Source organism: Oncorhynchus nerka, linkage group LG15 (genome assembly GCF_034236695.1).
Source record: "Oncorhynchus nerka isolate Pitt River linkage group LG15, Oner_Uvic_2.0, whole genome shotgun sequence".
In the NCBI taxonomy this organism is placed as follows: Eukaryota; Metazoa; Chordata; class Actinopteri; order Salmoniformes; family Salmonidae; genus Oncorhynchus; species Oncorhynchus nerka.
The window spans coordinates 92229861-92242124 of record NC_088410.1 but is presented as its reverse complement, the minus strand read 5'-3'; the positions used below and the strand labels follow the sequence as shown (position 1 = coordinate 92242124).

The window sequence follows — 12264 nt, the reverse complement described above, 5'->3', positions numbered from 1 at the left end:
CAGGACAGCGGAGTCAATCACCACCTTCCGGAGACACCTGAAACCCCACCTCTTTAAGGAATACCTAGGATAGGATAAAGTAATCCTTCTCACCCCCCTTAAAAGACCTAGATGCACTATTGTAAAGTGGCTGTTCCACTGGATGTCATAAGGTGAAAGCACCAATTTGTAAGTCGCTCTGGATAAGAGCGTCTGCTAAATGACTTAAATGTAAATGTAAAATGTATGTAGCTACAATCATAGACATTTAAATTGCTTATCTGAGCTCAAACAACAAAATGTAAAAGCAAACATATTTTAGAGGACTTTATTTCTTTCACGTAAACCAACATGCCTGGTCTTCATTTCTGTTTGACCATTTGGAACTTGAGTTTACAGAAGCATTCAAATCCATTATGACTTCAGCACCAACTGAGTTTTATTGTTGTGCAGGTGTAGAGTTAAAGTTCTTTTATTCTAAATATGGGTAAAAAAATAAATATATTTTTTAAAAACACCCACAAAATTCCTCCTTACATGTTAGAATGATCATGTCCCTTTGTTCTAACATCAGGTCATGTCAGAACAGTCATTAACAAACCAGGAATATTTGACATTACCACTTTAAAGCATATTAGAACTGACTCTGGCAACATAACACAATTGTATTGAGAATGCAAACTGGCATGGTTTTTGGAATGCATACATCACACGTACTGACTGTAGCATCTTTCTTTCCTTGACAACACAAGTTTTCACCATAGACACAAGACAAAACATTCTGGTCAGGTTTGCACAGATTACACCTAGTCCTGGATTATAAACACAACCTATCAATAGTCCAGTGTTAAGCTTGATCTGCGTACAGGAAAACGTCCCTTAGAGTTGGTAGCAGAGGCATTTGATGTCCTCAGGGTTATGATCTAGTATATATACTGGACATCCCAGGTAGTAAGTACCACTGACAACAAGTACCATTGTTTTACAACCAAATGAAAAACACATTCATCTCTCTATATATATACATCAAATAAATCATATATTCTCTCCATACGTCAAACATAGCAGACATTTCCATAACATACTGGAGGCTATAGCAGTACAGAACATTTAACCAAAACACTTATTTTATATTATTTAAATACTTAGTTTCACTCTTGGGAGAGAATGCAGAATATTACTGGAGGGCCCGGAGCACGACCCCTCTCTTCTGTACAGTATGTGCGTTAAAATGTATTCATTGTTGGGGTCATAACACTCTAAGAACACAGACATTTTGTGCTGGCAGAGGGTCAGACTTCTGAGGCACCGAAGAACAATCCATTAGTAATATTTAGTGAGGAATCGTACATTTCTTATCCGTTTCTTCTTCCCAAAGTCACATTTTACTCCTCCCCTTGTCAGTGATTTCACTCAATAAATATATGTCACTGTCAAGTATGAAAAACCCCAACCACGCCTTACCATTCTTAATTTAGGTGCAGCTTTACGCAGGGAAGGTGGTATTCAAATGCAACATGTTGAAACTGTTCTTGTTCTGTCTGTTATAGGTGATTGCATCCCCAGGATTTATTCAATAACCTCTGATACGGTCTTAGCCTGGTCCCAGATCGGTTTGTGCTCTCTTGCCAACTCTGGCACCAGGCTAGCACAGTCCAACAAGATCGGTGCAGAACCAAGTTGTTACTCGCTGAACCGTCCTCTATATTTGACACGGTCCCTGAGGCTATAGTACTACTGCATGCTGATAACATGACCTGTTCTAGTCTCAAACTTGGGCACAGAGCAACTGAGAATATTTAGATTCTACTCCAACAGACACGGCATTTGAGATGCTCCTCGCCTATAAAATGTTTAAAATATATATATATATATATATATATATATATATATACTAGGATTACCGTTGATCCCTTCATTTCAGATAATACTTAAATAATAACAATAAATACAGTACTTGAATTGTAATCAAACTTGTAGATCTGATTCCTGTCCAGTTGATGAGAATCAGACCAGTCTAAAGGGAGGTGGAGTCTGTTCTGACGCAGGAGAAGAACAATGTCTCCAGGCTGGTCGCTGGGAACTTAGAGGTATCATTTCTCTGAAGTCATAGCAGCAGCCATGGGAGGCCTTATGGTGCCGCGGGCGGCGGCTGCCAGCTCTTCGATCTCTGCATTTAGCTTCCTGATCACCCACTCCATTGCCTCACGACCCTGATGGAGGAAGAGGAGACAAATTAGAAGTTGCATTTATTATTTTAAAAGATATAAATGATCTCAGATTTCAAAAGGACATAGCCTGGTCCCGGATCTGGTTGTGTTGTATAGCTCCGATGGAAGTTGTCATGCCAAACACGAGCATAGGTGTAGGCTATACAGCACAAAGAGATCTGAGACCAAGCTATCATGGACATCATTTTCAAACTACATGAAAATACAAGTGTTCCTCTAACCAGCCATCTGAGTAGGTGAGGTGAAGACAGAGATCACGTACCTTCCCTGCGTTTGCAGAGATGGTGCTAGCCATAACTCCCTCCAGGTAGCTACTCAGACTAACCCCTTTGACTGAGATGAGAGCTTCTTGAGTCAATATCGTCCTGCACAGACAAGAGTGGAGAATTTGTCTAAAATATATATATATATATATATATATATATATATTCATGTAATGCATTTATCCTTTATTTAACCAGGAAAGTGACATTGGAGATCGAAATCTCCCATTTTAAGTAGCCCCTGATACACTGTAAGCATGGAACAAAGTAAAGCCTTCCTTGGTTTGACTGTACTTACTTCTCTGCGTCATCAGGATGTGGTCTGTATGTAAGCTTCTCATCCACTGACACCATGTTAGTGAATGTGATCTGCAGAGAGAATCATAGAGGCAGACAGCATTAGACACGTTCGGGGGTTTAAATGTAATATACACATTCACTCTAAATTACTGTGAACTATACTGAACAAAAAATATAAAACGCAAATTATAAAGTGTTGGTCCCATGTTTCATGAGCTGAAATAAAATATCCCAGAAATGTTCCATACGCACAAAAACCTTATTTCTCTTATTTTTGTGCACAAATTTGTTTACCTCCTTGTTAGAGAGCATTTCTCATTTGCCAAGATAATCCATCCACTTGACAGATGTGGCATATCAAGAAGCTGATTAAAAAGCATGATCATTACACAGGTGCACCTTGTGCTGGGGGACAATAAAAGGCCACTCTAAAATGTGCAGTTTTGTCACAACACAATGCCACAGATGTTTTGAGGGAGCATGCAATTGTCATGCTGACTGTCGGAATGTCCACCAGAGCTGTTGCCAGAGAATTGAATGTTAATTTCTCTACCATAAACCGCCTCCAACGTTGTTTTAGAGAATTTGGCAGTACGTCCAACTGGCCTCAACTGCAGACCACGTGTAACCACGCCAGCCCAGGACCTCTGAATCAGTCTTCTTCACCTGCGGGATCGTCAGAACAGCATTTCTGTCTGTAATAAAGCCCTTTTGTGGGGATAAACTCTTTCTGATTAGCTGGGCTTGGCACCCCAGTGGGTGGGTTTGGCTCCCCTGCCCAGTAATGTGAAATCCATAGATTAGGGCCGAATGAATTTATTTCAATTGACTAATTTCGTTATATGAACTGTAACTCAGTAAAATCATAGAAATTGTTGTGTGATGCGCTTATATTTTTGTTCAGTACAGAACAAGGTAGACCTTCCATAAATATCAAACCATTTGGCTCATTACATTCAGGGTTCCTGAGTTCTCAGACAGACACACTCGTCTGCTATTGGAAATGAGACCAGGACAGCTTCCAGAGTTTCAGGTTCTTCAACACAGCATGTTTTGTAAATGGTTACAGGTCTGGTCTTGTAACAAATTAATGCAACTGCCAGGCTATAGGTCTTACAACATGCCACCTACGAAAGATATACACTGAGTGTACAAAACTTTAAGAACACCTTGGTAATATTGTGTTGCACCCCCACCTGGGAATGAGATGGTGAGAAACAGCTTCTATTGAGGCTAAATAAACAGTCGCCACTATCCAGCCTCCACCAAGTAGCTTGTCCTGAACCTTAGACTGCTGCCATATGACGGGCCAATAACAAGAAAAGATTTATATGGGCAAAATAACACAGACACTGGACAGAGGAACTCTGCCTAGGCGGCCAGCATCCCGGAGTCGCCTCTTCATTGTTGACGTTGAGACTGGTGTTTTGTGGGTACTATTTAATTAAGCTACCAGTTGACGACTTGTGAGGCATCTAGTTTGAGAAACAGACAGTCTAATGTACTTGTCCTCTTGCTCAGTTGTGCACCGGGGCCTCCCACTCTTCTTTCTATTCTGGTTAGGGCCAGTTTGAGCTGTTCTGTGACGGGAGTAGTACACAGCGCTGTACGAGATCTTCAGTTTCTTGCCAATTTCTCACATGGAATAGCCTTCATTTCTCAGAACAAGAATAGACTGACGAGTTTCAGAAGAAAGTTCTTTGTTTGTGGCCATTTTTTGAGCCTGTAATCAAACACACAAATGCTGATGCTCCAGATACTCAACTAGTCTAAAGAAGGCCAGTTTAATTGCTTCTTTAAATTAGAACAGTTTTCAGCTGTGCTAACATAATTGCACAAGGGTTTTCTAACGATCTATTAACCTTTTAAAATTATAAACTTGGATTAGCTAACAAAATGTGCATTTGAAACAGAGGAGTGATGTTTGCTGATAGTGGGCCTCTGTACGCCTAAGTAGATATTCCATTAAAAATCAGCCGTTTCCAACTACAATAGTCATTTACAACTTTAACAATGTCTACACTGTATTTATGATCAATTTGATATTTACAATGGACAAAATGTTTTGCTTTTCTTTCAAAAACAAGGACATTTCTCAGTGACCCAAACTTTTGAACGGTAGTGCACAGTCACTGAACACTGGTAACTCTAATAATGTTTACATACTGTTTCCCACTTTATATGTATACTGAGTGTACAAAACATTAAGAACACCTTTCTAATATTGAGTTGCGCACCCCCCCTTGCCTTCAGAACAGCCTCAATTCGTCAGGACATGGACTCTACAAGGTGTCGAAACGTTCCACAGGGATGCTGGTCCATGTTGACTCCAATGCTTCCCACAGTTGTGTCAAGTTGGCTGAATGTCCTTTGGGTGGTGGACCATTCTTGATACACATGGGAAACTGTTGAGCGTGAAAAACCCAGCAGCGTTGCAGTTCTTGACACACTCAAACCGGTGCGCCTACTAGCATACCCCGTTCAAAGGCACCCATTCACTCTCTGAATGGCACACACACACAATCCATGTCTAAATTGTTTGAAGGCTTAAAAATCCTTCTTAAACCTGTCTCCTCCCCTTCATCTACACTGATTGAAGTGGATTTAACAGGTGACATCAATAAGGGATCATAGCTTTCACCTGGTCAGTCTGTCATGGAAATAGCAGGTGTTCTTAATGTTTTGTACACTCAGTGTATGTCTCAATGTCAATAATTATTATATACAACATTATGCTGAAACCATAAAAAGTTTCAGAACTCACGTTTGAAGACTGAAGCTCGAATGTCTTTTCAATGGGGTCCACTACAGAATGCTCCTGGATGTATGTGCACGTCTGTGTTCTGCCAATGATCTGGAATGAGAGAGAACAGAACCCACACGATCAAAGCACCAGACCCCGGCCCTGTTTAGTGTCATTGAAATGTCCTGACGGAGTGTCCATCCTGCACTGATCTCAACGGCCTAGCCAGTAGGAGCACATGTATCAGACGGTTTCCTTTGTGCACTAGCTAGGTATATAGGACATGTCTGTGGACAAGTCAGTGCTGGATCTAACAGATTGGTGAATCTGGTTTCTCAGTAATCTACTGTACACTTGGCCTCTACTCAACAGTCCACTCATTTATAATATTGTTATTTTCTAAAAGGTCGGTCATATTTTCTGTCTCAGAGATTCTCTGACGATGTCAATGCCCTGTGAGTGTTTTTGGCCGGTTTATGTGCTAGACTTAAAAAATATATATATTTAAAAGGACTTAGCAGTGATATTAACACCAATTTTGTGACCGCCTTCCCCAATCTACACAATTGCTATTAATATCACTGCTACCCAGACTTTTTGTGACCACGTGCCCCAATCTACACAAAGTCTGGGTAGTAGAGTTACTCTAGGATCACTTTTACTTTTCAGATCATAAATTAGATGTCCTGCCTGTTTGTCACTGTCTGGGGGTGTCATCGGACGGGGCCACAGCTGTCTGGGGGTGTCATCGGACGGGGCCACAGTCTCTCCCGACCCCTCGTCTCAGCCTCCAGTATTTATGCTGCAATAGTTTATGTCAGGGGGCTAGGGTCTGTCTGTTATATCTGGAGTATTTATCCTGTCCCCTGTGGGAATTTAAGTACTCTCTCTCTTTCTCTCTCTCGGAGGACCTGAGCCCTAGGACCATGCCTCAGGACTACCTGGAATGATGACTACTTGCTGTCCCCAGTCCACCTGGCCATGCTGCTGCTCCAGTTTCAACTGTTCTGCCTGCGGCTATAGAACCCTGACCTGTTCACCGGACGTGCTACAATGTCCCAGACTTGCTGTTTTCAACTCTCTAGAGACAGCAAGAGCGGTAGAGATACTCTCAATGATCGGCTATGAAAAGCCAACGGGCATTTACTCCTGAGGTGCTGACCTGTTGCACCCTCGACAACCACTGTGATTATTATTATTTGACCCTGCTGGTCATTTATGAACATTTGAACATCTTGGCCATGTTGTTATAATCTCCACCCAGCACAGCCAGAAGAGGATTGGCCACCCCTCAGAGCCTGGTTCCTCTCTAGGTTCCTGCCTTTCTAGGGAGTTTTTCCTAGCCACCGTGCTTCTACACCTGCATTGCTTGCTGTGTGGGGTTTAAGGCTGGGATTCTGTACAGCACTTTGTGACATCAGCTGATGTAAGAAGGGCTTTATAAATACATTTGATTGATTGATTGATTGATGTATATGGACATGGAGAATCTGATCCTAGATCAGCACTCCTACTATGAGAGGCTTTTTGAAATAAAGCCCAGGAGACAGTGTCCTGTCAATGATTTGGCCGGTGGAGGAGCAAGACTGTCAAAGGACTCTGCCGACCTTCCCTCCCAGGATCCAAACCAAAAGGCAGAGTTGAGTAGGCTCTCGTCACAGCACCAGTTTCTGGGGGCTAAGATTAAAGGCCCAGGCAAGGGAGGAGCACAGTGGTTAATGCTTCCATAGTACTAGACTATGGGTCAGATCAGAGCTCTGGAGATGACCTCATTTCAAAGGAAAAATAATAGGAATATTTGCCCCCCAAAAAACTGAAGAATAAGATGTGTATGAACTGTCATTTTAAAACTGAAGTTAGTCTACCTGGTCAATAAATGAAGATGAAATGAATCGCCTAATCTTTTACAAATCCTTTGTAGTCATATAATAGTCGTAACTGTAATCTTGTGTCAATTTGCATATGCAGCAAAGAGTAAACTAATTACGGACAGTGTTTAATAGCTACACCAGACAAGAACATGGTGATGAGACTGTAAACCATTCAAAGCAGCCCTGAGTAGGCCCCTCCTTCCACCTGTTACAGCAGGCCCCTCCTTCCACCTGTTACAGCAGGCCCCTCCTTCCACCTGTTACAGCAGGCCCCTCCTTCCACCTGCTACAGCAGGCCCCTCCTTCCACCTGCTACAGCAGGCCCCTCCTTCCACCTGCTACAGCAGGCCCCTCCTTCCACCTGCTACAGCAGGCCCCTCCTTCCACCTGCTACAGCAGGCCCCTCCTTCCACCTGCTACAGCAGGCCCCTCCTTCCACCTGTTACAGCAGGCCCCTCCTTTCACCTGTTACAGCAGGCCCCTCCTTCCACCTGTTACAGCAGGCCCCTGGCAGCATAGGTCGAGGTCTGCCTGTTGCATCACTGATAAGAGGGTTGTGTTTTAGAGGGACAGTTCTGTACTGAGCAGACAGGATTGTGTTTTAGAGGGACAGTTCTGTACTGAGCAGACAGGATTGTGTTTTAGAGGGACAGTTCTGTACTGAGCAGACAGGATTGTGTTTTATAGGGGTAGCTCTGTACTGAGCAGACAGGATTGTGTTTTATAGGGGTAGCTCTGTACTGAGCAGACAGGATTGTGTTTTATAGGGGTAGCTCTGTACTGCGAGGACAGGATACTAGAACAGGAATGGTACCAGCTTGTTCAGGACAGCATGTGCCAGACATAGAGCAATGCAGTCTCGTGCCACGGCTAGCGGTGGGCAGCGAGCCTGCTACTCTTAACACCCCCCCCCCCTACATCCAGGAATAGCACCCTACGGCTGGAAGTATTGGGGGCCAAGGTCAACTACTGCATAATGGAAGAGGCATTGCCTGGCCTGACGCAGAGTGTGTGAGAATGTGTAACCGAGATATGGCTGTGAAGCTAGGCTATGAACTCGAGTAACACTGAAGGGGTACTAGGAGCAGTCTACCAGGTAAGAGTCTCAAACCATGACACCCCACAGTTTTTCCCCGTCACACAGCAGTTGAAAGGTTTGAAACAGCAGGTCAAAAGTCAAAAGATACCGTCTTGCTGTACTTTCATTTTATGAAGCTTGACGTATTTGCGCGATAAACATTTAATGTTCTATTTCTAGGAATATTGCAGAGAAAATGCTGAACGAAAAGGCTAGTAATGACACCCAGACTGCTTACTGTTATGTTGCTAAAGTAGAATATACTGTGCTAGATCCTGTCTTTCATTCGGATCTATCTAGAGCCTGTATACCAACAAAAACACTTACCGACTTGACGATGGAAGGCAGGCCCCACTCAGCGCTCAGCAGCCTGTTGCTGTGCAGGCGTCCCCGTGTGTCCACACTACGGTCCAACACATCCACCCCAAACACACTGGGGTTCATGGGGTTGGGGTACTTCTGCATCGCAGCCTTGGTGACTGTCTCCCAAGGATGGCTGTGGAGGGGAGAAAGAGTTTATCAGCATTCAATTTATATTACGCACGTTTTTACTGATATCCACATGGCAGTCAGACACTGAAATACATGGATAATAAGACACACACACTTTAACATTGAAGTTGAAATCACAAGTGCAATTCATGACAATATGTATATTTATTTAAACACTTGTGTGGATGAAAAAGGTGCCGTTTAGTGCTATGAGCATTCGTCTATTTATGTGCCACAGCCTCTACGAGTTGATTATCATTCATCGATGCAGTGAGCAGGACAGGGGGTAGGTAACATGCTCTGATAACAGATATGGAAGTCTAAAACCTCACTGGTTTAATTCAACTCTGTCTACATAGCAGCATAGTGTCATCCTTTTTTTAAACTGGTGTTTTGACTTGTAAAATAGCCTAAATGTATCCACGGATTGATTCTTTCTCGATGAAGAATCTAGGTTGCATTGGAGGAGGCAGAAGCCATGTGTTTGCGGTGTGACGCATCTCGGAGGCGCATCAACGACTAGGGGAAAGGTTGCTACTACAACGAGCCAACTGGTTACGCAATTCCGCTGCAATCTGACACTGACCGCTAGAAGCCGCTGAGTTAAAATATTCAGATGCTGTTTAACTGATACAAACTGCCAGGGTCAGGATTCTCAGTCATTGAAATAACTAGCTAGTTAAATTTCGCTGACTAAACCCAAATCCACATGGGATCCAAGTTACAAATCGTCAAGTTGAATTCTTAAGTCAGTTAATTCAAGACAAAATCGGATACTAAGCGAAACAACACGAACAAATCAATGAATAGATAGAAATCTGGCTACTTACTTGAAAATGTGTTCCGATGTCCAGATCTTCATGGTCGGTGAAATGGGGAGCTTAGGAGTGAATCAGCCGGTGATTGCAGTCATACTGTTGGGAAAACCGCCCACCTTCAGAAAAGACCCAGCGCAAACCCCCCCTCCACCACCTACGACGCGCAGTCATGGGACATATGTTTGTGTGGCGCACTTCCGCCGCATTCCCCTGCGTTGATTGACAGCGGTCGACAACGCACAGACGAAGTGGAAAACAAAACGCACGCGCCTACTAGACAGGATGTTCTTCTGGCAGGCACAAGTTTTGGCATGTTGGCGTGTGCATGTTCTTTATATCAAACGCACATTTGAATAACGTCCTATGAGGTAGACTTACTGTTGAATCCATTTGTATTCATTGAATAAATAAACACATATTAATAGTAATGCTTTTCAACGATGATTTGCTTTCTCTCCTAAATAGGATCTCTATCCTCTAGCTCAGGGGTGTCAAACTCCTTCCATGGAGGACCTAGTGTCTCCAGGTTTTTGGTTTTTCTTTTCAATTAAGACCTAAACAACCAGTGAGTGGAGTTATTTACTCATTAGTGGCCTTAATTCATTGATCAAGTACAAGGGAGCAGCGAAAACACTGCCAACACTCGGCCCACCTTGGGGTGTGTTTGACACGTCCTCTAGACCATTCCACTTTCCACATAGGATCACAGTATAGTAAAAACAACTGGACAATGTTTACATTTATCCCCTTCAGTGAGGTTACATAACTAATCACTCAATGTGTGTCCAACCTTGATCCTGAGTAAACATGGTCTTGGATGTGGTGTCCTCTGAGTATAGAGCTACTGCAGAGCTGACTGAATGCTAGGTCATTATCCTCTGGTATGGATTATATCATTTCCTTCTAAGCTACATTCCTATCACATGAGGTTGGTTTGTGGCACCTTAATTGGGGAGAACGGGCTCGTGGTACTGGCTGGAGCGGAATAGTTGGAATGTTAGCAAATACATCAACACCATGGTTTTCATGGTTTCCATGGTTTCCATGTGTTTGATGCCATTCCATTTGCTCCATTCCAGCCATTATTATGAGCTGTCCTCCCCTCAGCAGCCTCCACTGAGGCTACATGGCCTTTAGTCCATAGATTAGTCTCTGTCTTCAGCTGTCCTCCCCTCAGCAGGCTCCACTGAGGCTACATGGCCTTTAGTCCATAGATTAGTCTCTGTCTTCAGCTGTCCTTCCCTCAGCAGGCTCCACTGAGGCTACATGGCCTTTAGTCCATAGATTAGTCTCTGTCTTCAGCTGTCCTTCCCTCAGCAGGCTTTACTGAGGCTACATGGCCTTTAGTCCATAGATTAGTCTCTGTCTTCAGCTGTCCTCCCCTCAGCAGCCTCCACTGAGGCTACATGGCCTTTAGTCCATAGATTAGTCTCTGTCTTCAGCTGTCCTTCCCTCAGCAGGCTCCACTGAGGCTACATGGCCTTTAGTCCATAGATTAGTCTCTGTCTTCAGCTGTCCTCCCCTCAGCAGCCTCCACTGAGGCTACATGGCCTTTAGTCCATAGATTAGTCTCTGTCTTCAGCTGTCCTCCCCTCAGCAGCCTCCACTGAGGCTACATGGCCTTTAGTCCATAGATTAGTCTCTGTCTTCAGCTGTCCTCCCCTCAGCAGCCTCCACTGAGGCTACATGGCCTTTAGTCCATAGATTAGTCTCTGTCTTCAGCTGTCCTCCCCTCAGCAGCCTCCACTGAGGCTACATGGCCTTTAGTCCATAGATTAGTCTCTGTCTTCAGCTGTCCTCCCCTCAGCAGCCTCCACTGAGGCTACATGGCCTTTAGTCCATAGATTAGTCTCTGTCTTCAGCTGTCCTCCCCTCTAGCAGCCTCCACTGAGGCTACATGGCCTTTAGTCCATAGATTAGTCTCTGTCTTCAGCTGTCCTCCCCTCAGCAGCCTCCACTGAGGCTACATGGCCTTTAGTCCATAGATTAGTCTCTGTCTTCAGCTGTCCTCCCCTCAGCAGCCTCCACTGAGGCTACATGGCATTTAGTCCATAGATTAGTCTCTGTCTTCAGCTGTCCTCCCCTCAGCAGGCTCCACTGAGGCTACATGGCCTTTAGTCCATAGATTAGTCTCTGTCTTCAGCTGTCCTCCCCTCAGCAGCCTCCACTGAGGCTACATGGCCTTTAGTCCATAGATTAGTCTCTGTCTTCAGCTGTCCTCCCTCAGCAGCCTCCACTGAGGCTACATGGCCTTTAGTCCATAGATTAGTCTCTGTCTTCAGCTGTCCTCCCCTCAGCAGGCTCCACTGAGGCTACATGGCCTTTAGTCCATAGATTAGTCTCTGTCTTCAGCTGTCCTCCCCTCAGCAGGCTCCACTGAGGCTACATGGCCTTTAGTCCATAGATTAGTCTCTGTCTTCAGCTGTCCTTCCCTCAGCAGCCTCCACTGAGGCTACATGGCCTTTAGTCCATAGATTAGTCTCTGTCTT

At 44.1% G+C, this 12264-nt stretch overlaps 1 protein-coding gene across 1 annotated transcript; it reads right to left on the bottom strand.

Moving 5' to 3' along the window:
• Window positions 1–293: 293 nt before the first annotated feature.
• LOC115143523 (PRELI domain containing protein 3B-like) lies at window positions 294–11615 on the bottom strand. Its single transcript, XM_029684025.2, has 6 exons — window positions 9788–11615; window positions 8793–8961; window positions 5538–5627; window positions 2772–2842; window positions 2473–2575; window positions 294–2192 (listed from the first exon to the last, which is right to left on the bottom strand). The coding sequence occupies exons 1-6, from the start codon at window positions 9817–9819 to the stop codon at window positions 2073–2075; spliced, it is 585 nt and encodes a 194-aa protein (XP_029539885.1). The 5' UTR covers window positions 9820–11615; the 3' UTR covers window positions 294–2072.
• Between the last annotated feature and the right edge of the window lie 649 nt (window positions 11616–12264).